Here is a 24,260-nt window from a genome sequence, read left to right as displayed (position 1 = left end):
TACCTGTCTTCCTTGTCAGACAGCCCCTTGCCCCCCTACCCCTACACTGTGGGCAGCAGTGAGAAAGTTACAATGCTGATAAGGTCGAACTTCCCAGTGGGGAAGCACATTAAAGGAAGTTTTCTAAGTTTATATAAATTTCTGTGTAAAGAATTTTCTGGAAGAAGGATGGGGTGGGGGAATAGATAAGCACTTCACATGTCACTTGTCCACCATAATTATTCTGAGAAGTGGGGGTGACCTTTTTGGCTGCTGTGAGGCTGCCCAGCGCCAGCAGCAGGAGCAGTACCTGGCTGTAGTTGAGGATCTTGAAGACAGACTCTGACACAAAGAGGATCTTCCCTCGGTCACATCCTACGACAAACAAAAATCCATCTGCTGCCTAATCAGGAGAAATGGATAATCAATTTATCACACTTTAGGAAACATGATTTGTAGTCACTCTGATAGCAAATAAGGATTGTTAGATTCTAAGTATCCAAAGCACAGGACTGCAGTCATTGACAGTTTCACAGGTATCCTGAGAACAGGATGTTCAGAACAAATGCCTTCTGAGAATAGTAAGATTCTCTCCAAGGCAGATATACACACATGTATTATCTAATGATTACAGGGCAAAGTCCCATTAGAGTAAGTTCTGTTTCAAAGCAGAACTCAGCTTAAGAATTTTCCTTTGATTACATGAAGGTCCAGAGCAATCCATTTCGTTGCTCTAAGTATAACAATGCTGTAATATCACAGAATCTGAGAGCGGAAGGAAACTTTAGGATCAGAACCCCCTGGTCCAATATCGCAGCCTCCATCTGTCCTCAACTCGAACACCTCCATTTCCAGGGAGCTCTCGGGAACAGTGGTTCTCAACATTTGAAGTGGGGTTTGCTTTTGGTTTTTTATGCTGATGGTCTGGAATGGGGCTAGATCACTGGTACGATTATTACCCCCTCCCCACCCCACCCTTACCCCCACCCCAAAGTGATTCTAATGTACACAGGCTCGAGAAGTTCTGCTCTCAAGTATTATCGCTTGACCCAGGGCTGGGCTGTTTGTATCCTAAATGATACAGAAAAAGAAGAGCAAAAATTTCCCCTGACTTTCTTTTCACCTCTTCTTCACTTTAAATACAGGTAAAAATCCAAAGGGCCAGTAAAGATAGGTGTGGAGACAGGACAGTATTTGTTGGATAGACTGAAGCAGGTGAATACCAAAGCTACGGTACCTGAGAGCTTAGGATGTTTTGTGCATGTGTGACTGAATCCTATCCACGACTTTCCAGGCGGGCAACTACTCAACTCCTGTTGGGGCCTTCCCGGTGCCAGGGAGGGTGCTCCGTTCTCTACCATGTACTCGCTCTATATTCAGCTACCACGGTCTAAATCACAGTGCGTCATTATCTTGCGTTATTTGCTGGGCCGCAGTCTGTCCTTTGGAAGAATCTAGAGAACCCTTTTCCACAAAAGGGCCTTCGGGATGCAGTTTAATTCAAAGAACTAGGAAATGAATTCACGTGCCAGAAGGTAACAGAATGGTATAATGCACTTGTGCTGGGATAGAACAAGTGAGTAAAAGGGGAACAGATTCACTATTGCTGTGAGAGGGCTTGGCAGGCTGTCCTGCCAGAAGGAAGCTGGGGATGATCCTTTCCTAAGTTAGGTCTCTGAGCTGGCCCAGGGGCAAGGGATGACGGTGAGGGGGAAGCGACTTCCCAAGCACCATCTGCTGGAAGCCTCATTCTGTCAAAAAAGAGAGTATTAATAACTTCCTCACTTGCCTTGCTGACAATCTTATATCTTAACGAGAGAAGTGAGTATTTTGAGGCTTTTCATTAATGAAGCGATGTGGCGCAAAAGATGCCTGGGAAGAAGGTGCTCGTGACATCCTGGAAAAAATGCTGGGCAGAGTCAGGCCCAAACTGGTGACACGAGTGCAGTGGATCTGAATACATGCAGGGGAGGGAGAGGAGGTTCCAGAGGCCGGTGAACACGGTCAGCGCAGGGGAGGCATAAACATTCCGACACCACTTTACTCGGGCAGATAAACACCAGCAGGTGAAGGAGCCGGGGCTGAGGGGACAGCCAGAGGGCAGAGGGGTGAGAACACGAGCACCACGGGGCCCAGGAAGACCAGGGCAGGCTCGCCCTCAGGGAGGACGGTGTTAACTTAGTGAATGACACGGAGCCCAAGCAGCCGCCACGTTTTCAAAACTCGGGACATACAGGATTCAGACACTATAAACTGATCAGGTTCACTGCTCCTTGACACGCCGGTTGTTAAAGATATTTTGAAAGCACTTAGTAAAGAATGCTATTAATCAGATTTGCACTGGTAAGGAAAAGTGGAAGTCCAGTTCCTGCTGCCAAACTGTTCAAACATCATCTGAGTGGACCCTGCCATCTGCTGAAGCAAATTCCCAAGAACTGGGCACCTGGAAGCGGCAAGGAATCAGACAGCACTTCACAGCCACTGAGATGGGCCAGAGATGTGAGAAAAGTTCCATCAGGGAAGACAAATCACCACTGACGCTGTCTGAGAGAGAAGAGCAGAAAAGGCAAGCCCAAGATAAAGTATTTAGCTTGGATAGCGTTAAAACCCTTATTCCAGACCCTGATAAGTGTGGGCATCTAACAGGAAATCATTCAGAAAAGCAGCAACAAGACAATTATTAAGCACTTATCACAAAAAGAGCTGGTTTTACACACATACATACATATATACTTTTTTCTTTAAAAACACCAAATTTGGACTTCCCTCACGGTGCAGTGGTCGAGAATCTGCCAACGCAGGGGACACGCGTTCGAGCCCTGGTCTGGGAAGATCCCACATGCCGCGGAGCAACTAGGCCCATGCGCCACAACTACCGAGCCTGCGCTCTAGAGCCCGTGAGCCACAGGTGCTGAGCCCACGTACCACAACTGCTGAAGCCCCCGTGCCTAGAGCCCACGTTCCACAACAAGAGAAGCCACCACAATGAGAAGCCCGTGCACCACAACGAAGAGTAGCCCCCGCTCGCCGCAACTAGAGAAAGCCCGCACCCAGCAACGAAGACCCAACACAGTCAAAAAAATAAAAGAAAAATTTAAAAAGTACCAAATTATCAGTACGGCAATTAGGACCAGCTACATAATCTGTAGGGCCCAGTACAAAATGAAAATGCAGGGACCCTTGTTCTCAAATACAATTTTCAAGATGGTAACAGCAGAGCATTAAACCAAGTGCCAGGCCCTGTGTGACTGCACAGGTTGCATGCCCATGAGGCCAGCCCTGGTGGTCTCTCTGGAGATGCTGCAGATATAGTTTACATCTTAACTCCAGCAAGTCCTCCCTGAGAACAAGGACATCTTTATGAAAAGGATGGAGAGGTGAGGGCAGAGTTGGGTCTTCCAAGCATGCCTTGAGAGGTAACCAAATGACCATCGCCAACTTCCTGAGAAGGCTGTTTATCAGTGATTGGATGTTTGTAGGACAGGGCCATGCATAACCAGTAAGTACTAAAGTGTTTGCTGAATTAGCTAATGAATGAAAATGGAAGACAGAAGACAGACCTATCCAAGCTTCAAGTCACATGAAGCTGTGAAGGATCGCTAATGATAAGCCGGAACATGGGACTATCCCATAGATAAGATATTTATTGGATCGATAAAAGAGAAGTTCAAAAAAACTGCACCTACGCATGATGGAAAAAACCTGGCCTAACAATAATTCACGTACAAGAGAGCTGGGGAGGGCCGCTATTACAGCTACCCCGGATGTGGCACTAATAAGATGGCTTCTACTGCAAGGGAGGCTACCAGGCGATCCAACCCCAGGCCAACCAGGCCACAGCTGGAGTTCCATACTGGGTTGTGGCAGCCACTCCTGGAGGGAAATCTAGCAGACGGATGCGGTTCTGGAAAGTGTGTGCGGCAACCGCTGCTCCCGACCCCCTTCTCTCCTGCCTGCGTCTACGATACTTTTCTGCAACATGCCTTGCAGCTATGGGGGACCAGGTGACATCTTCTGGATAAGCTGAAGTCCACTATTGTGCTTCCAGGAAGGTGCATCCTTTCTTGGTACAAAAGACGGCTGGCCTGGAGCCTCCCCTGCCCTTTTTCTGGCTTATCAGCTACTGAGAGCTGGCACAGGCCGTCTCACTCCAATGAGGCAACAAGCTGCATGCTAGCTCAGCAGGGTTGTGTGAGAGGACAGAAAGAGCCTGGTTCCTGCTGACCTCACTGAACCTCTACACAAGCCCCTCACAGCCTACCCCAGGAACGGCTATGTTGGAGAAACAAAGCCCTGTTTATTCATCACGTCTTCTGTTCCTTGCAGTTAATACAGCATGTCACGAGGGCATGGATAGAGACTACTGGAACGAGCAGGCAGGCCAGGCTTACAGAGGGCCTGAAGCCAGGGTGAGCTGAAAATGGGTAGCAAAGACGCAAAACTGCAGCTGGACTAGCCTCTGTGCCGGGGCTTTGCAAACTTCTGCTCAGAGAAGTGAGGTCAGCCCTGGCTGTGGCGAGATGGGGCGGGTATCTTTGCCTTAAGTTAGGCTTCTCTGTTTCTCTCTTCAGTTTGCAAGAGGACACGTTTCTGAATTCGGTGTCCCTCCCTTCAATTTCCAAGTGAATCTCGCTCTACCCAGAGCAGACCTGACTCAGCACAGAAGCCAGGTTCCCGCAGTGCCACCTCAGCTGCCTCTCTGCAGAGCCTGGCAGGAGAAAGTGAGCACTGCAGTCACGCAGGTGAAAGCATCGCCCCCTCCACTTATTTTCCTCCTCAGGCCATGGTGTCTTTGGAAGCTTGTTGTTTTGATGGAATTTTGGTATAAAGATTTAGGTGGCTGTTTTTGTGCTAGTGGTTAAGTGATGAGAGAAATTCTCAGTTGCTCTCAGTTTCAGTCCCTTTCTAAAACCTTCCTATTCAGGAAGGGGAGTCTTCATTACCTCCTATTTTAACAAAATCCTGCTCTTCTGATTTAAAGTCCCAGTAGCGTAGACCTTCAGTTTTTGCTTGAGCAAGGGTAGAAGAGGAGGGTCTCAGGGAAGAGATGTGAAGCCTGTTCAAACAGTAAGAACAAGGTGGAGACCCCAAAAGAGGAAGTGAGCCTAAGCAAGTTCAGTGTTGAGACATCAAATTCCCACACGCTGGTACTTAACTCTGAAATTTGTAAAAATAAATGTTGTGTAAAACAATCCCATAATTGCAACATACCCTGAGAATAAGGTGTTTCAATTCATCATCTGATAGAAAAGTCGGTTTGTAGTTTGCTTCTGTGTATGGATTGGTGGCACCTTACAGGGGAAAAAAGAGAAAGCGTTGGAACACTGTATTTTCAGATGTCTCATTCCATTCGACTGCCTCAAACCTTCCAGATGCAGCCAGTCCTTACCACCTGGGAGCTAGACTTTGTCTTCTTTTTCCTTAATGGAGACAGGGCTAGATCTGACTTTGGACAGGAGCCTCTAATGCCGAAGAGAATTCCACCGAAAAGCAGACACTGCTGCCCACAGGAGACTTAGCAAGCTTGCTTTTGTCACTATAGTGAAAATCAGGAGCTGACACAAGTTAAAAATCTGCTTCTAAGAGAGAAGGCAGCTCTAGAAGCAAACTGGTAGAGACTCCTGGGAGGTTCCCTCCTCCCAAGATCTATACTAAATGGGTTGTCTAGCGGTTGCTCAAATCTCCACTCTAAATGTTCTTGGGAAATCATCCAGACTGCCAGGCCCTGAGTAAACACCCTGTAGAAGGCATTTGCTGAGAGCTCCTCTTCATCAGGGTTGAATTAAAGGAGCCTGGCAACCCGGAGAAATGCATTTCTTCAGTAAGTGCAACTCGAGCTCCCAGGACTGGAAGGCACAAGACTTATGTTTAAAAGGCTGTCAATCTGGCATCTTTCAGGAGAATAACTTAGAGAAAAATGCCAGCAGGAAATGACTTGAAATCCGCAGAATGGTTAGTACAAGAGTGAAGAAGTAAAATGAAACGATCCACAACAATTCCAAGTACCACCGGGAAGGAGGGAAACAGAACGTGTCCTGACTTTCATATCAACCAACAAGGCACATATTACTGACCCACGTCCCTGCTTTTTAGGGTAACTTGAGCTCTGCCACTCTTTTCCTTCCAACGTAATAGAAATTAGTTATAATGATTTAATCTCTATCTTCACTAATATGAATTATAAAATATGCCATTCTCCGGGCAAAGGATACAACATTTATATTTTTGAATAATGATCAAAAGTCAGCCCAAACCAGCTACTTCTTACTTCCGGTGGCTTTGTAGAAAAATAAAAGACGTAATTCTTTTACCACACAGGTCAGAGATCTGAGTGAGCGCCCACTTTCCAATTTCCTCAAATAGTCCAAGACTAGCTGTGGAAAATTCCAGGAACCGCATTCACTAAAATGCCTGATACAGTTCGGATTTCTCCTGTGGTGTGGATAAGTCACTTCCACGTCTCTGCCTCTGTCTTCTCACCCTCCCCGCACTCAGAAAAGAAGGAAAACACTGCTTCCCTCATAAAGAGTTGATCTGGTTTGGGAAAATTCCAGGAAGATGAAAATATCATCAGTGTTCATTCCTGACGATAGAACGCAGCAGGTCCCACCAACCAGTGACTCACTCTTCAAAAGGAACCATGATGAATTTTCCTCTTCAAAACTGAAACTGACTTTCCTGTGTCACTAAGGGCACCTACATTTCTGATGTATATCATTGTATGGGTGGGGCCCAGGCACCACATATGCACAAGCTGGCACTTCAGCGGTGTCCTCTCTGGTATGCATGTGCATATACACATGCACAGGACATAGCCTCCACCCTCTGGAGACGTAGGACGGCAAAACTGCATCTTGACACCCACAGAAGCTCAATAATCGTTTCATTTGGCATCAGGTCTACTGCTGAAAAGGACAGGCATATTACTCAAGGCTACACATTTGCAAGTAATAAACATTTGTCCCTAAGGGGACTCGGGAACAGTCTAGGAAAGGGTGGTAACATTTGTGAGCAAGGGCATAAAGGACAATAAAGCCGGGATCTCACCTCGTAATGTTTTCATGTGCTGAACAGCCATCCTCAGCACAGTAAGTTTATCTAATTTCCTGGACATCGCGTTGCATGTTGGTACCAAAGAAGCCAGTTCATCAATAAAACTATTCATTTTATCCCGACGCCTCTTTTCAATCTGGCTGTGAGCTTCCCTGAACAACAATATGAAAAATGATTTCTGTAAAATGCAACAGAGCATCAAGGAAACGATGAAAATAAATTGTAGCTGTTTTCAATATTCATCTGTCAAGGCAAATTTAGAATCTGCAGAATGTTTCAAACTAGGCCTTCCTACTAAAGTCACCCAAAAAAGTGGGCTCACTGCCAGGTCAGTATTAGGTTTTTTTTATGCTCACCTCATCCTTAGAATTGAGAAATATTACAAAAACTGTCTTTTCAGAGTAAACTGAGCTGTTAATTTCTCCTCATTTCTTTTCCTCTCAGCCCCGATAAGGTTGGATTTTAAGACGGGGGTGAAGGAAAGAAGGGAGGTGGAGAATTCAAAGGGCAAAGCATCCGGAACAGACATCTGTGAGGGCGCCACGCTGAGCTGTCTCTGAGGTTTGTGGGGAGCCTGCTGTGTGGCCCGTCGGAGACCGACTGATTGAGACACCAGGTAACTAACGCCGCCGTCCTTGGATCGGCCATGACCCCACCTAGACGCAGCACTTGCTACATCTGTCCCCAAGAGTTTCCACTGAGGAATGTCACACGCCTTCCTCCCTGGAATTGCTGCCTGCCAGAGTCAGCGTGACACTTCCATGGGCACACACTCCCTCCCTGACTGGTTTGCACCTGTCATTCGTGACTGTCCCCCTCAAGAGGTGTGTCAACAGTGGAAACGTAGTTTGCTGCCACTGCCATAGCAACAGAACCGTGGGATCTCTCGCTAAAGCTGGTCCATGAGGGAAAAGGCAGAAGTGTCAGGTCAAATTCTGCAGCCCCTGGTTCTGTGTCACGATACAGACTCAAATGGCCCTGGGGCTACTGGCAGGAGAGCTCAGTATCTGCATGGAAAGGAGTCGCAGGCATGGTTGGAAGCAGGAAAGACGGAGTTAGAGAATCTCCTTGAGGGAGCAGGGCACCCCCAGGTCTAGCCTTCAACTGCACCTCGCAGAGCAATAAGGGCACTTTCAGAGGCTTGGGACGGCCCAGGGAACCGAGTCACTGAGCCAGGTCTCCCCGAAAGGGCCCTGAGTCAGGAAGGAGTAACCCGCTGAAGACGGAGAAAACCTTGATTTATCTTCTGCTCCCTCCAAAGTCCCCTTCAAGTTAACTGTGCTTAGACAGCAAAGAGTGAAGGCAGCTCAGCCTGGAGGGATGGAGGGAGGGGCAGAAGGCCACATCAAGCCCGGGCCCCCCATCCCCTTCCTCCTTCCCTAAGGACGTGACAGTGTCGAAGACCGTCTGACAGACAAGGACCAGATATGCAGAGCCTCCTTGGCTACACACCAAGCAACCAAACCAGGACAGTTTATAGACAGAATGAGGGTCCAAGCTCACCTTGCATTTTTGATCCTTCCTTGGTGCTCTGTGTATTCTAACCTGGAAAAAAAAAAAAAAGAAGAAACACAATGTCCTGGAGATTGACAGCAGAGTTACACATCTGTTTTCTTCCCTGCCTTATCCCTGTCATCTCTACATGACACACAAGAGCTCTGGTTGTTGGCCACACTGGGGGTGGGGGGAGGGAGACAAGTTCAAGCCCACAGGCTCAAGGCCTCCTTGCTTATCCCTAATCAAGGACATGGATGGAACCTGCACCAAGTAATAGAATGTTTAATCATGCAAAGAAAATGGCTCTAAGGATGCCGAGGTTCAAATGACTAGATTCATGGTACCTTCCATGAGGGTCATCTTTGTCTGTGTCCATGCTTTCTCTGAGAAAACAAAAGAGAATGTGACTGTTAAGACATACAAAATAGCTTCTTATCATAATACAGAAGGCCCTCATTTATCCAGAAACCAAGCAATTAGAAAGCTCAAATAGTCAGAGTATTGACTCTTGATGTATAAAAGTAGAACAAACAAAATCAACTTGAACCTACTATAAAACCCAGGCCAAACGAAAGTTATATATACCATCTCAATAGAGTTCGCGTGTTAACATATTTTTACCGTATTGATTGAGAAAATTGGGAATACATACAGCATTTATGGAAACTCTTAGGTAACCAGAGTATCCGAGTAACTGTAACACCTCATTCCCCCCATCATTCTGGATAAATGGGGTTCATTCATTTGCAAAACACATCAAGCATCAAATATACTATATATTTGGTGATGGTGGGTGAGGTGAGGAGGGGAAATCAAAGTACCCACGAAGAAGTATTGAGCAGAGCCCCAGGCCAGCTCTTCAAAGGCACTGCTACCCAATGCTCTGGTTCTCAGCCTGGCGGGAAACCCCGAGCCCTGAGGAACTGGGACAGAGGGAGGCATGGGGCTGGGGGGCCACAGAGATTCCTGGGGCCACAGCAGGGATCTGCCTTCCTTGCATGGACTCCAGAATCCAGTTTTCACGTCACCTTGTGGTTCAGTAGAAAACAGATTGAAATCCTCAGACGAAGGAGTTCTAAATCCCCTGGGTCAGCTCACACCCTTCTCCGACCCCTAAATCGCTCAGGAGTGGGCACTGGCCACCATCTGGGCCTCCTCCTTTCTCCCGTAAGAAAGGAGGGATTATGGCCTTCCAAACAATGTCATCTCAAGGGCAAAGACAACTTTCTCAGGAGCACCGAGGCACATCACGGGCATTCTAGAACAGTGGTTCCCAACCAAGAGCCCTCGATTTCCTCACAGGCAGAGACTTTCTCTAGCTAGTCCTGAAGTTCAGAAGAAAATCTACAGGCCACAGGGGAAAACGACAACTCTCTCTTCCCTTTTGTCTAGACTTGTATCCGCTCACTGAGGCAGATGACCATCTCAGGTGAAAAGCAGCTCTGCTCTACAGGTATGAGTTTAGTGCATTAAAATGATAAGAAAAGGATTATGGTCGCTTAATTAATAGGGTCTCCACGAATTACAGAAGAGCTGCAAACTGGGGTCCATGCGGGAAACCTGAAAGTTCTGGATGGAGACAAGGTTGGGAACCACAGATCTAGATAGCAGAGGTCTTAGAACATGTCAAGGCCTCCATCAGCACTGGCCCAAGACAAAGGCTCCACAGAAAGCATCTAGCTTCCCTGTTGGGGAGTTACTGCCATGGAAGAACACCCACTCAAGTCCTCACACCCACTCTCCATCCCCTGGGCGTCCACTCTCTTAATCATCTGGGATCACTTACATATTACTCATAGCATCTCCTAGTGGGCATCTGACCTCCAGCCACTGTGCTCCCCAAATTCGACCTGTGAACTTCAGCAGAAAGGACATCTGCTGTAGGGGGATACCTCCTTGGAGATTTTCCCTCATTAAACAGAAGAAAACCTCTCAAATGGACACTTGGGCAAGACTCCACAGCTGCCTCTACAAAACAAAACGTGCCTTTGGATGTTCTATGCTGACTTATTCCCTAGATGTTTGTACAGCTACAGAAGAGTTGACTATAAGTGTGAAAATTTACTTACTCAAAAGAAAAGCCATCTAGTCTTAAAAAAAAAAGTACTATTTAATATAAGAGGAACACACTAATTTAAAAAATGTTTAAGGACAATATCACTGTCCCTATACTGTTTCCAGAGATGACCTCTACTTATTCACTCCAAAAATGTTAAGTAAGCCGTTGATGTCCTCCTGGAGAGAGGCCTTCAGGCAAAGCTCTTTTTGAAACCACTGAGGTTACATCCAGGGACTCGGCCATCTCGCTCAAAAGAGCAAAGGAAAATGAAGAAAGGGGTAAAATGTGGAACCTGGCTTTACGGCTATTCTTTTTCCCTCGATGTGGAACAATCTGGGGACAGGAGCAGGGAGTAAACACCTCAGCAGTACTGGGACGCTCCCTCCTGCTTGCTATCCAGGGGGAAGATAAAGGGCAAAATCAACTACTGTGTGGCCACCTGGAGTTGGATCTTTCATTCCCATCCCTTCTCACAGAGAGGATCCCTTCTTCCAGGAGGGACAGTAGATGCCCTAGATGTTCATGCCTGTGAGCCGACACCAAGTTTAGCCAGAGGAAGACGAGCCCAAAGGCCTTACTGGTAGTCCGTGGAGCTGCCCTTGCGTTTCCGGTTGCAATCCATGCCACCGGTGCCCAGGGGGCTGGAGAGGAGGTCGGTGGCACCTGGGGACATGAAGTCGCTGATAGTTGAAGAAATGTCCATTCTCTGTTCGGCCATTGGAGTCTGGAATAGGTACAAGGAGGCACAGAGGCACGTTTATTTCTACGTGCTCTTCTAAGGTGGAGGACGACCAGGGTGGCTCTGTGGAGGGAAAGGGACTTGATTACAGCACCAACATCTCTCTCACCCAGCCAACCGGATGGAATAGGACCAGGTAAAACTGGAAGGGGCATCATGTTTACTCTAGGAGTTCCTATAGGTAATTTAGGCTCACCCACTCGTTTTTCTTGTAGACACAAAGCTCAGAGAAACTGGGTGGCTTCTCCTAGATCCCCGTGCCAGGGCATGGAAGAACTAAACCAGAACCCAAGGCTCTAGAAGTTACAGCCCTGTGCTCCTCCCACGGAGGGGACCAAGTGTCCCAGATGTTCTGACAGTCCTAAATTAATCTTCTTCTAATCAAATCTAATCAATGAAATAAATATGATCTACCTGTTATCTCTGTATTTTTAAAAATTTATTTATTACTTTATTTATTTTTGGCTGTGTTGGGTCTTCGTTGCTGTGCGCAGGCTTTTTCTAGTTGCGGTGCGCGGGCTTCTGAACGCGGTGGCTTCTCTTGTTGCGGAGCACGGGCTCTAGGCGTGCGGGCTTCAGTAGTTGTGGCACATGGGCTTAGTAGTTGTGGCGCACAGGCTTAGCTGCTCCGCGGCATGTGGGATCTTCCCAGACCAGGGCTCGAACCCGTGTCTCCTGCATTGGCAGGTGGATTCTTAACCACTGCGCCACCAGGGAAGCCCTATCTTTGTATTTTTATTACAAATTTTTATCAAAGTTGTAGGAAAGCAGAAAATATCCTTTCTCAGCCTGTAAGTCCCACTTGGGAGTCAGGAAAAAGTGGTCCCTCTCCATCACTGGCCCAGGCAAAGTCTGTCCTGTCCTCCCAAACTGTCCTTTTGTACTCAGGATTCCACTGCAAGGAAAACCTAGCATAATGAAGTGAAGACACTGCAAACACTTGCAAAACATTTTGAGAATTCATATCTTAAAAGCACAAAGTGAGTCGGCCCAAAGGAGAGGCTGGCAAGTACCTTGCAAGGGACTCCAACTGCAAACCCAGTTGAAGGTGGCCGTGCACTGCCCGCTGTCGGGGTCCAGCTCCAAGTGACGTGACTGGGGCTGTCACTCCCACTCTCTGGGCCCGAGTTTCCTCATCTGCAAAGTGAGAGGCAAGGGTGAGCTCTTGTTTTCACTGTCACTACTGTGCCCACAGATTAGAGATCTGAGCCCTCCTGGTTAGGCATGTGCTGTGTTTTCACTCTCACGACCATTGCTGGAGTGAACATCTTTGTGTGCGTAGCTCTGCACATTTGAGCTATTATCTCTAAAAGTCAGACTGACAGGTCTAAAGGGGACACACATTGTATGTTTTGGTAAATACTGAAACACTGTGCTCCAGAAAAGAACCAATAATTTACATCCCCCAAAAACATCTTTTTTGTCATCTGAAAGAAAAAAAGAAACCTCACTGTTTTTACTTGTAATTTAAAATTATTACGGATGGTGTTCCTACGTTTATATGGGCACTTCTTGGTTTTCCTTTGTGCCCACTCATGTCCTATTTTCCTACCATATTGTCTTTAGGATCGATGGGCCCAACTCATGCTCACCCGGGCACCTGAACTGGTGGGAGAAAAGCATGCAACGATCCCCGACTCCTCTGCTCCATTTACTCTCCCGCTCTGCTACCATACCTGCTCTTTCCTCCTCAAACCTCCAACATCTCCCCAACCCTCATGCTTAGCTGATACATCACTAAGAGGCCAGCGACCACTTTTACCAGCTACCTAGATGCTGCAGGCTAGGACCCCAGCCCCAAAGCATGCTGACCCCATCCTCTCTTACTAGTCCAGACCATCCGCCCCAATCCTGCATCATCCACTTCCCCCACTCTAAAGCATCACTCCCATTAGGATAAGAACACACTGAAACAACTCTCATCTTGCGGGGGAGAAAAACACAACTTTTTTGAACTCCACTCCCTTCCAGTTACTGCCCCAATTCTTTGTTTCCAATTGCTTTCCTCTTCCCTCGCTATAACTCAACTCAAATCAGGCTTTTGTCCCCATCATCCCACTACAACAGCCCCTGTTGGGTTCACTGGTGACCTCCTCATTGCTAAATCCAACAGCAAGTTCTCCATTCCCTCCCTACTCGGCCCCTCAGCACATCTAATAGAGCTGATCTCTCCCTCCTCCCTGCCTCTCAGCTTCATGGTTCTCCTACTTCAGTGGCCACTCCTCTTTGGTCTCTTCAGCTGGTTCCTCTCATCTCCTCACCTCCAGCTGTCCTCGGCCTTCCTCTCTGTCTATACTCACTCCCTAGGAGATCTGTCTAGTTTCATTGCTTCAAATACTATATATGCTACGACAACTCCCATATTTACATCTCCAGCCCAGATCTCTCCCCAAATTCCAAACCTGTATAACCAACCATCACCCTGACATCTCCCTTTGACTATACAACGGAAACATGAAACATCCATAACCAGTCCCTGGTTCTCCCCAAGCCAAGCCTCTTGCTCATGCCCAGGTCAGTAAGTGGCACTTCAATCCTGCTTGCTGCTCAGGCCCCTGACTCCTTTCTTTTCTTCACAACCGGCATCCAATCCATCAGCAAATCTTATCAGCTCAAGATTAAAAAAACATCCAAAATTCAACCAGTTCTCCCCTTTTTCTTTCATATTTCTGCTCAGATGAAACTTCATCAGTGAAGCTTCCCTGAAGAGCCACATAATATGACCTCCCCACCAACTCCTCCTAACCACCCCAGGGCCTGCTTAATTTTTTCCCATCGCCCTTATCAGCATTTGGCCTGCAATAATCTACTTAATTTACTGGCTGTCCTCTCCATTAGACTATAAGCATCAGAAGAGCAGGGACTTTGGTTTACTGCTTGCACCCTTAGTGCCTAGAACACTTTCCAGCACACAGTAAGCACTCAATAAATGCATGTTGAATAAATAAATTTGTATATTAGGAATATTAATCTTTGCTCGTCACAGATGTTGTAAATACTTCCCCCCGCTTCTGCCTTTTAACTTTGCTTATGGTATTTGTATGTGATACTAAAGTGACATGTTTTAAAAACCTTGTCACCCCAAAATAATAAAATTCTCTTCTTTGCTAATGTTTTTATAATTTTTTAAAAAAAATTTAGTTCTTTAATCCACTTGGAAATTATTTTTGGTACACGACCTAAGGGTGGGAATTTCTTACTTCTCTCCAAATAGACAGTTGTCCCAACACCACTCACTAGACCATGTGTCCTGTTACCTGTCACTTGAAATGCCATCTTTATTGATTCGTTTTCTATTTCTGGACTTGCTCTTCTTTTCCTTTGATCTGCTTATTTCCATTCTGGTACCACACTATTTATGATTGTGGCTTTATAATACATTTTAATATCTGGTAAAACGATTCCTTTCCTGCTTCTTACTCTTCATTTTTAGAAATTTCCTGGCTAGTCTGATGTAATCTTCGAGGAGTATTTTATAATCATTTAATCACATTAAAGGCCCTGCCGCAGCTGTAGATTTTGTTGTTATTATTATCATTATTACTGACATTAAGAGAAGTAGGCCAGCAGTGAGCACAGACCTCAGGGTCTCGGTGACCCTTTGGGTGTCAGACCTGTGGTGCCCCCTCTAGCCCCCACTCCTCTTTTTGAACAGCCATACATTTGCATGAGGTGGAAAATTTCAAGTTCCAGGGCTCCTGGAAGAAACCACACTTCCTGAGGGAAGGACTACCATCGGAGCTGCCAATGACAGTCACTCTAGGCAGGGGTGGGTGGGATAGGATTGTTACCTGAAGTTACGGTTCTTAAACCCCAGATCCACCTTGGGAGAAGCAAGGGGCCACTGGACTTGTTGGTCACCTCAAAGCAATTTTCATGTTTTGTCGCTTCCTTTCAGGCAGTCAACTTCTTCCAGAAACCTACAGTGGGGCCCACAGGAAAAGAAATCCCAGACAGGTCACTTTGGAGTAAATGAAAAGTCTCATAGCAGCTGAGGAAGATGGGGAACTTGCTCATGACTCCTGATTACAGGGAGCAATGCTGAGCTGACCGTCCCGTCCTTCAAATGCCTGTTAAACTCAACTGCAAACACATGAGGAAGTCTGCCAGGAGGTATTTTCTGTGAAAAACAACGCCTTTTGAATTACTAAATGTAAATTCTTGGACACGGCCTTAAGAGGAAGAAGATAATTATATTTTTCATTCTCCTACTGGGTCAAAAGCAATAATAACAGTGAACAGTGACTGAGCGTGTACTTGGCGTCAGGCGCTGTTCTTACTGCACCACGTAGATTAACTCACTCAGACCTGAAAATAACTCTGAGGTAAATACTGTTGTTTCCACATTTTACCGAGAAGATCGAGGCAGAGAGACGTGAAGAAACCAGCCGAGGTCACATAGCAGGAGAGCAGTGGGGCTCCAGGAGCTACACCTGCCAATAACGACGCCACTCAACGCTCTCTCCAGCCAGGTGAGTTGCCTAAATGCACACAACGAGGAACCACAGAAAACAAGTCTTCAGGAAACATTAAGCCAAGACAAAATGCCAGCAGGGCCGGTACCTGAAACCGCTGGGAGTGAGCTCAGACGCTGAAAGAAAATGTCCCTGAACATGTGGTAGAGAAATCAGTTCTGAAAAGCTGCTCGTGTTAAATTAAAGCGGAGGGAGAGTTTGCTGCCCTGCCCACCTCCTGCTGGCCCTGCGACCCCTGTGGGAGGAACAGGCTCTGAAGGAAGAAATGGGCTGCATCTGCCCCCACTACTCCCTACCTGCTCCACCTTGAGATGGAAAGACAGATTTTAAATGGGGCCTTCCTGACCTTCCTGAAGCACAAATGCTGGCGCTTCACATTCCGCTGGCTAATTCTTGCATCTTCAATGACCTGCTTTTGTCTTGATCATTATAAAGGTCTTCAAATGAATATCCAGGGATAGAACAGACCGTGTCCTCCCGATTTATTCTTCCTTGCAGTCTGGTTCAGAAACCCTCACTGTCTGACACGGGTAACCCTGTCTGGGCAAGTGCAAACGATGTGACCAGGAATTCTGGACTCCCAGTCCCTAAGCCTCGATGGATAAGCAGCAGGGATGCAAAGTCCCCAGGGCAGGGCTGCTTGGGGGAGGCTCAACACACACAATCTCATCTAAATCTGATTCCCCATCCAGGTCCCACACTATCCTGCCAGCCCCCAAATTCGCAACCCAGGATCCACCCTGGGCGACCTCCCTTCTCCTTCTAACAGCCCAGAGCCCACACTTGGCCCTCGGATGGGTGGGCCCAGCCACTTCATCCATCCTTTACTCATCGCCTCCATCCAGGCTGCTCCCCTCTCCAGTCTCGTCCCCTCCTCACTGTGGTCAGAGTAGGACACCCCCTTGCTTAAAATACTTGAGTGGCTTCATTGCTCTCCCCAAGCCTTCCAGATAAAACCCCAAAAACCCCTAGCAGGATACACCAGGCCTCCGCAAAGGACGTGCTCGCTCTCCAGCCCGACAGCTCATCTGCTACCCAAGGCGCCAGGCTGCTGAAATACTTAAGTTCCCAAGAGCACGCAGCCGAGAGCACGAGGCCTCAGCTGTGCCCACTTTGTTTTACAGGTGTGGCTCCCTTTACCCACTCGGTCACCGCGTGAACGCCTGCGTGCCTTGCAAGTGACCCCAGGTGTACCCTCAGAGAAGCCTCCAGCTCTCCCCGGCTGCTCTGCCCCTCCCCCTCCCCGCTGCGGCCTCTCCGCCTAGACCCCGCCCCTTCCCGCCAGCTGCGCCTGGATCTCACGGCTCAGCATCTCCCAGCACCATGCCTTGCATTTTCTTTCCCCCACTTCCCTGAAATTTAGATAAAGGTTCTCCGTACCAAACTCCATACGAAATTTCTTATTTTGATCATTTTTTTCCAGCACTCATGTTTACTTTATAGAAATAATAAATGCTAACATAGATTTCTGGCACTGTAGTTTGCAAAACAAAAACCATGTTTCATTATATGCTTGGACAAGGTAAGGAAGCTGAATCAGCTGTGACAGTTATTTTTTGGAAAACCGTTTTCTCTCCAGGAAGGTGTTCTTAGATGTAAGACAATAAATGGAACAACGAAAGAAAAGGGACAAAAAACGTCTTCTGTGCTAACTACTTCCAGAAGAGACTTGAGCCAAGAGAGGGGCTCCAAGAGGCCAAAGGTACCTGCGAGAGGGACCCTTGCTGACTGGGGGCTCAGGGCTGGTCCTGGTGCTGCCATCCAAGTGACACATAGCGAGGACGCTCTTGGGAGAGCCTGGCCATGGTCCTGGAGTCAGGGGTCACACGTGTGCCCACTTCTGACCTAGAGATTTCTGAAGGTGGGAGGGAGGCTCTCTGGGTGGCCAGAGAAAGCCAGGCATGAAGGGACCTGGGACGTGTTCCTGGCAAGAGCTTGGGGGCACCCTCTGTCCCACCTCAGTCCCCTTGTGCTCCTCGGAGCATAGGGAGAAGATTCTCTGGGGCTCCACACAAAGGAGCAAGGGTGCTAGCAGGGGTGAGCTTGTCAGCCACTGTTAGGTGCCCAAAGGAGACAGCTGGTACTCGGAGCAGAGCGGGGCAAGGCTGAAGCGCCCCTAAAGAAACCCACACACACCATCCACAGGAAGATGGCCACAGGGTGCCCTCCAGTTGTGCACCAGGCATCTCTGGGCTTTCCCTCCTCCCTGCCCAGAATGACAAGTAGAGAAAGGGGAGCGTGTGGATTGTACCAAGGTTCACACCATTAGCTGCTCTTCTGTGTGGGAAGTCGGCAGGCTGCCTCATGCCAAGCCTGGCCAAGTGACTCACCCTGATGGATGAACGTGAGTGGAAGGGACAGTGGCAACCTTCAAACTGACCTTTACTGTGTGCCCCCGTTTGTGCCGAGACCAGCGACTCCTGGATAGAGGCTCCTCCTTTAGCCAAGACCCTATATGGATGCAGCATGAACAAGAAGTAAACCTTGGCCACTGTGAGCCCCTGAGATATTGAGGTTGTTTAATACCAGGGTGACTGGCTCTTCTGTTTGCCTCTGACCTTCCTGATTTAGCACTGAAGGTCCTGCATCCCCGGAAACCCCTTGGTCCCCTAGTTCTCCCCGCTGTATCACTCATCGCAAGCCGACTGACACAGGCAGGAAGAAGGAAATAGACTCTGATCCTGGAGCCACAGACCAAGCCTGACCTGGGAGGAGGGAGCGGGAACAGTGGCGGTCACACTGGTGGAGTTTAATCTTCACAGTAACCTATCTGTTAATTATGGTCATTAACCCAAATTTCCAGGTAAGGAACTAAGCATTGAAGAGGCAAAGACATCTCGCTTAGCAAGTGGGGACTGAAACCCACATGTGTCTGGCTCACCAGTAGTGGTTCTTTCTTCTGCCACACCACTGCCCATCCTGCCCCCAAAGCCACCCCTACAAAGGAAAATACAAATGCCCCAAAAACAAGCACTCCTGAGGAAGGAATCAGGGAAGTGTGAGGAGAAGCAATCCTGGTTCAGGAAAGCTACAGAAAGTGAAGTAAGAAGTTGTCTGTGGGCTTCCTGGAAGCCAGGGCAGAGAGGGAAACGCTCCTCTTACTTTATTAGGGTTAGCAGGGAGAGGTATCTGTCCAAGAGACTTGTTGGGGGTTTTTTTTTTGGCCACTCCAGGTGGCTTGCGGGATCTTAGTTCCCCGACCAGGGATTGAACCTGGGCCCCAGCAGTGAAAGCACCGAGTCCTAACCACTGGACCGCCAGGGAAGTCCCCAGGAGACTCTTTCTATGTGACCTGAGCAACGCTGTGCCGAACGGCTCTGGCTCTGGGGAAACAAGCTTTGTGAAAGGACAGAGGGCTTCTCCCTTTATAAAATAGGACCCTGGTAAAAGCGTGTTTCCCCTCCTGCCCCCGCCTGCAGGTGTTAACAGCTGGATGGAGCTCTACTGAGACCACTTTGTGAAGCCTCAGGACGTCATGGCTTTTGATGATGTTTAATAAAAGGGCACAGCTTAGGAAAATATGGACGATAGTGAATCAACACCCTTGCTTACCCGTGTCTAGCAGCTACATGCTCACCGATCTACTTTGCCACAAAACCCCTAGCTGCCTGCAAGGACCCCTGTGTGGCCACCTCTGCATCCCCACCACCTTCAAGGCGCTGGCCCTGGACACAGCATCTGCTCCAAAGTACTGTCCTTCCCCCATGCAGAGGAGCGGGGCAGCTGGCCCCAGTTCCATTCTCCATATTCTCAACTCAAGGTTTAATGAGGGGATGAATGTGTGGAGTTGCTCTGGTCTGTTCAGATGGTGGTGGCCTTTGAGCAGAGGTGAGAGACTGAAGGGCCCCCGTCCCCTCTGCAAGTCCCCCTGATCCTCTGGTTACTCTGAAATTTTGTGGGGAGTTTGGCTGCCTCGCTTTGCAACAGACGGATTTAGAGAACATTCACCCATGAGACCAGGTGCCTCGACCCTAAGGTAACCGGGGTTTGCACCACGATCAATCAGCAAGCATTTCTTTAGCCCTAGTGGAAGCCAGGGCACTGGGGACACAGGAGGGTCTGTTTAAGATCCCCTCAATCCTGATCACTGCAATAGGCAGGGCCGTGCCTGCAGTTGTGCAAGCAGTGCACTGTCCCATGTCAGTGTACCTGTGCCTCTGTTAAGTGGCAGAGATTTGTGGCGCCATTACTACAAATTTCCAGCAGGTGGCAGTCAAGTATCTTGAGGAAGAAATGCCTTTTTCCCCCTAGCTGTGGGGCATTTGTGAGGTACAGGAGCAGAACAGAGGAGAAAATGATTAGCTTACTTGCAAGTGTGTGTGGGGTAATGGAAGGAGAAGGGACCAGGGAGGAGGGGAGACTTGAACCAGGTTTGCCTGGTGGACTGGATGATTAGAATGATGTTCTGAGCAGAGGAGAGCTCATTTGCAGTGGCTGTCAGGGGCCTGGGGAGAACCCCGTTTGTGGCACTTGTGTACCCAGTCCTACTGGAAACTCTAGATGCTTGGGAATCCTGAAATCAAACAAAAATCAAGGAGCTTGCATTTGGAACGATGGGGCTTAGAGAGCCTATTGAGAGGGTCTCACAAGAGGCAGGGGTTGGGAATCCTGGAGTAGTTTGTGAATCAAAACAAGGCTGGTCTGGGCTTCCCTGGTGGCGCAGTGGTTGAGAGTCCGCCTGCCGATGCAGGGGACACGGGTTCGTGCCCCGGTCCGGGAGGATCCCACGTGCCGCGGAGCGGCTGGGCCCGTGAGCCATGGCCGCTGAGGCTGCGTGTCCGGAGCCTGTGCTCCGCAACGGGAGAGGCCACAACAGTGAGAGGCCCGCATACTGCAAAAAAAAATAACACAAGGCTGGTCGGACTTCCCTGTTGGCACAGTTGTTGGGAATCCGTCTGCCAATGCAGGGAACACGGGTTCAACTCCTGGTCTGGGAAGATCCCACACGCGGCAGAGCACTAAGTCCGTGGGCCACGACTACTGAGCCTGAGCTCTAGAACCCATGCACCGCAACTACTGAGCCCGCGCGCCTAGAGCCTGTGCTCCACAACAAGAGAGGCCACTGCAACGAGAAGCCCGCGTACTGCAGCGAGGGGTAGCCCCCGTTCACCGCAACTAGAGAAAGCCCGTGCCAGCAACGAAGACCCAACACAGCCAAAAATAAATCAAATAAATAAGTTTTTAAAAAAACAACAAGGCTGGTCTACGTGGAAAAGGGCCTCAACACCACTGATGGAAGAGAGTCTACAGCATTCCAGTCTTAGAGGGCTACTGAGGGCTGTTAGGAAGACTCTGAGATCTACCTAAAAGGCACAATACAGAGCACGCACCTAGCCCAGCAAAGGGACTCAGTAAATGTTTGTTGAACGAGTGATAAAAGGGACACCTTCTCAGACCGTTGCCAAGTCTGTCACTGAAGTACAGGAAAGAGAACAGCCTGAGGAACAAGCTACAGCCCCACTGTGCTTTCTGGGAGGACTCTTGGTCCTGGATGGGGATGTACGGACTACTGATGGCACCTGTGTGGGAAGTGGCCCAATTCCAGCCCGACAGCCGAGCAGCTGCCCAAACTGAGGTGGATCATGATATGGAGGCAAAGCAGACAGGTCATAAAGAAGGATCATAACTTTCTGGACACTTGCTGAAGGAGAATTTTTATTTTATGTGCAGAAAACAGTGAGTGGACAAGCAGGTCCAGATTATTCCCTTAACAGGTTTGATAAAAAAGACTGCAGAATAACTTGGAGTCTCAGGAATGTCCGATTCCCCTTCAAATATCCATGAGTCACCTGAAAAGGGAACTGATATTCCTTATGGCTTTTAATGCACCAGGCCCTTTATGACACAGTGGTTGGGAGCATGCTCTCTGCTGAGAAGTGATGGTCAGGTTTCAAATCCCGACTCTACCAGGTATTAGTGTCTGGGGTGCAAATCTCAGTTCCAACATATACACGGCCTTTAACTTTGCGTGTCAGGGTCTCCTGACCTGGGAGATACAGATGATAACATTACCTACCTCAGAGCTGTGGTGGAGAAAGGAGATGAAGAAAGTGCTTAAAGTGGTATCTGGCACAAATAAACCCTCTATACGTGTTAACTATTATTATTTTGTCATTTAACCATCACAAAAGCTCTATTAGGTGGCTGATGTCATCTCTCCCACTTTAAAAATGAGGAAACTAAGTTTCAGAGAGGTTAGGTAACTTGACCAAGGCCAGGGATTTTATAGGAAGGTAGATTTAAACCCAGGTCAGTCCTATCTAAAGCCCATAGCCTTTCCACTATGTGGCATGGCCTCCATGTAAAATGAAAAATGGGCACATTCCAGAGTATGCTGTTATGAAATTCTTCACACCAGCACTTCCCAAAGATCTCTCACTGAATACCAACCCCATGAAACTTTAATGATGTTACATGGGGGGAAAAAAATCAGTGGCCAAAGAAGCGTGGGGAATTCCGGGCTAAATGCTGGGTTTCTCCTCTGCAGGGCTTCTCGGAACCTTAAACAGGGCCCTGCAGAGGGCGAAGTCCGGGAGCAGCGGGGCCTCCACCTGCCCACAGATGCTGGTCCACACGTTTTCCTTCACCTAACATCTAGTGGACGAAGGTTGGATGGGGCACATTAAGGGGAACCTTGCTCTGCAGAATCATTCAGGATGCAGGGATCCTGCTTCCCCTCCTTCCCTGCCTATTTCCTCGCCAGAAGGTGGTTGGCATGGCTTTGTCAGCCTCCTGGCTCCTCTCAGAAAAGACGAAGGTCTGAGGACCCTGTCCCACTTTGCCCCGTGCGTGGTCCCTGGCCGCTTCCTCCGCCCAGTGCCGGCCCTCTGCCTCTCAGCACCCACATGCATTCAGCCCACCCACCAGCCCAGGCCCAGGGTTTCTCTGCATTGCCTGGAGGACCACAGTGGAATCTGAAGCTGCCGGGGGGTTCACATGTGCTGCCTCCCTGGAGGATGCAGGCCTTGTTCTCGGCGCCCCAGTGCCGGGGAGGCAGGGCGTGCTCCGTACCTGTCACATCCTGGCTGCTCTGGGAGGCCACCTCCCGAGGGCCAAGCTCTCCTCCTGGCCCTCAGCCCTGACACACCCCTGCATTTGATGATGGTACAGGGGTGCTCATCAGGAGGGACCAGTGAGTCACATTCAGTAACCAGAGACACACAGCCTGCCTCCAGGCTGTTGGGGGCTTTTTCTTTTCTTTTCTTTTCTTTCTCCTTGTTCCCCCCCTTCTTTTTTTAAAAGCTACAGGATAAGAGAATAGAGCTTGGCCCTAAAGACTCAGGGGAAGAACGCTCTTTCCACCAAAACACCTGCTGCCTGAAGCTGAAGAAAGTCCTAGAAAACATCTGCATCTTGTTCTAAAGGAAACAGAAGGATGCACTGCTGTTACTGGCGGTAAAGAGAAGGCTGCTGGTGTGAGGGGAGCAGAGTCAAAGATGGGGCAGCCCGAAAGGTGCTATGAGTTTTGGGGCGGGGCTGTGGATGAGCGCAGGCTGGGACAGGCGGCAGGGGGTGGACCTGAGCAGGGTTGAGACTCAGAGAGGAAAAGGCATGTGCCTCCTTTGAGAATGTGGGGAAGGGAGAGAGGAGGACAGAAAATGGGAAGAATATCGAGCAGTGGTGAAAAGAGATGGAGCAGCCTTCGCCTTTCTGCCGTGGCAGGGAGCAAGGCCGACTGCAAAGTCGGGAGGGACCTGAGGACAGGCCGGGAAGCGGTGCAGAGCAAGGGTGGGCAAGGCCGTGCACTGGGGGCTTATCCAGGCCTGTGACCTACCCGAACCTCCCCCGGCAGGAGCAGAGGAAGAGCCAGGGTTCTGCCCTGGAAGGCGGGGCAGGCGGGGCATGGACGAAAGGGTGAGGGGATGATGTGGGTGTGAAGAGAGGTAGGACGGGGCGGTGGTCAGTCCTCTGGAGCCAGACAGCCTGGGTTCAGCTCTGCTACTTACTAGCTGTGTCCTGGGCCAGTTCCATAACCCTTGGGAGCTGCAGTCTCCTCACCTGGAACAGGAGGAGGATCCTTCCTCAAGACTGAATGAGGTCAGTACATGAAAAGCACTTAGGATGCCCGTCGGGTTAACTGTGGTTACTGAAATGGATGAGCTGTGAGGTGAGACAAGGAGAAGGCTGGGGGAGGTAAGCACAGAGTTCACAGAAAGCAAACTCAGACCACAAGTCTGGGGTGAAGGGGCTCAAAAATGGTGGGAGCCGGAGCGCCTGGGGCGGCAGGGAGTGCCTGGCAAGTGAACAGTGAGCTCTGGGAGCAGAAGGCAGCCGATGAGCAACGGGGAAAGGCCCGGAGAGGGACCTGCAGGGTAGAGACCATGCCAGAGGCCCGCGTCTTGCAGCTGGAAGCCCTGAGGGCTCCTCAGAATTTGAGAGGAAGGTGCTACTTTAAGAAGTCCATTGGGCTTCCCCGGTGGCGCAGTGGTTGAGAGCCCGCCTGCCGATGCAGGGGACA

The 24,260-nt window shown here is 49.1% G+C and overlaps 1 protein-coding gene across 4 annotated transcripts in view; it reads right to left on the bottom strand.

The window, feature by feature from the left end:
- BMAL1 (basic helix-loop-helix ARNT like 1) overlaps nt 1-24,260 on the bottom strand; it is a 74,334-nt gene that overhangs the window by 20,597 nt on the left and 29,477 nt on the right. The window contains exons 2-9 of one of the 4 annotated variants that reach the window (XM_007471417.1): nt 15,119-15,247; nt 12,341-12,464; nt 11,167-11,312; nt 8,874-8,912; nt 8,536-8,577; nt 7,027-7,184; nt 5,191-5,270; nt 290-382 (exon numbers count right to left, since the gene is read on the bottom strand). In XM_007471417.1, the coding sequence (XP_007471479.1) occupies nt 290-382; nt 5,191-5,270; nt 7,027-7,184; nt 8,536-8,577; nt 8,874-8,912; nt 11,167-11,306 (552 nt within the window). In that variant the 5' untranslated portion in view covers nt 11,307-11,312; nt 12,341-12,464; nt 15,119-15,247. Of the gene's footprint in view, nt 1-289; nt 383-5,190; nt 5,271-7,026; nt 7,185-8,535; nt 8,578-8,873; nt 8,913-10,315; nt 10,387-10,598; nt 10,620-11,166; nt 11,313-12,340; nt 12,465-15,118; nt 15,248-24,260 lie in introns of those variants that run through there. The other 3 variants (XM_007471419.1, XM_007471420.1, XM_007471418.1) reach the window with 3 other exon arrangements.

The sequence above is a fragment of the Lipotes vexillifer genome, unplaced genomic scaffold (assembly GCF_000442215.2).
Source record: "Lipotes vexillifer unplaced genomic scaffold, Lipotes_vexillifer_v1.1 scaffold6, whole genome shotgun sequence".
NCBI classification, from domain to species: domain Eukaryota; kingdom Metazoa; phylum Chordata; class Mammalia; order Artiodactyla; family Lipotidae; genus Lipotes; species Lipotes vexillifer.
This window is presented reverse-complemented; position numbering and strand designations above follow the sequence as displayed.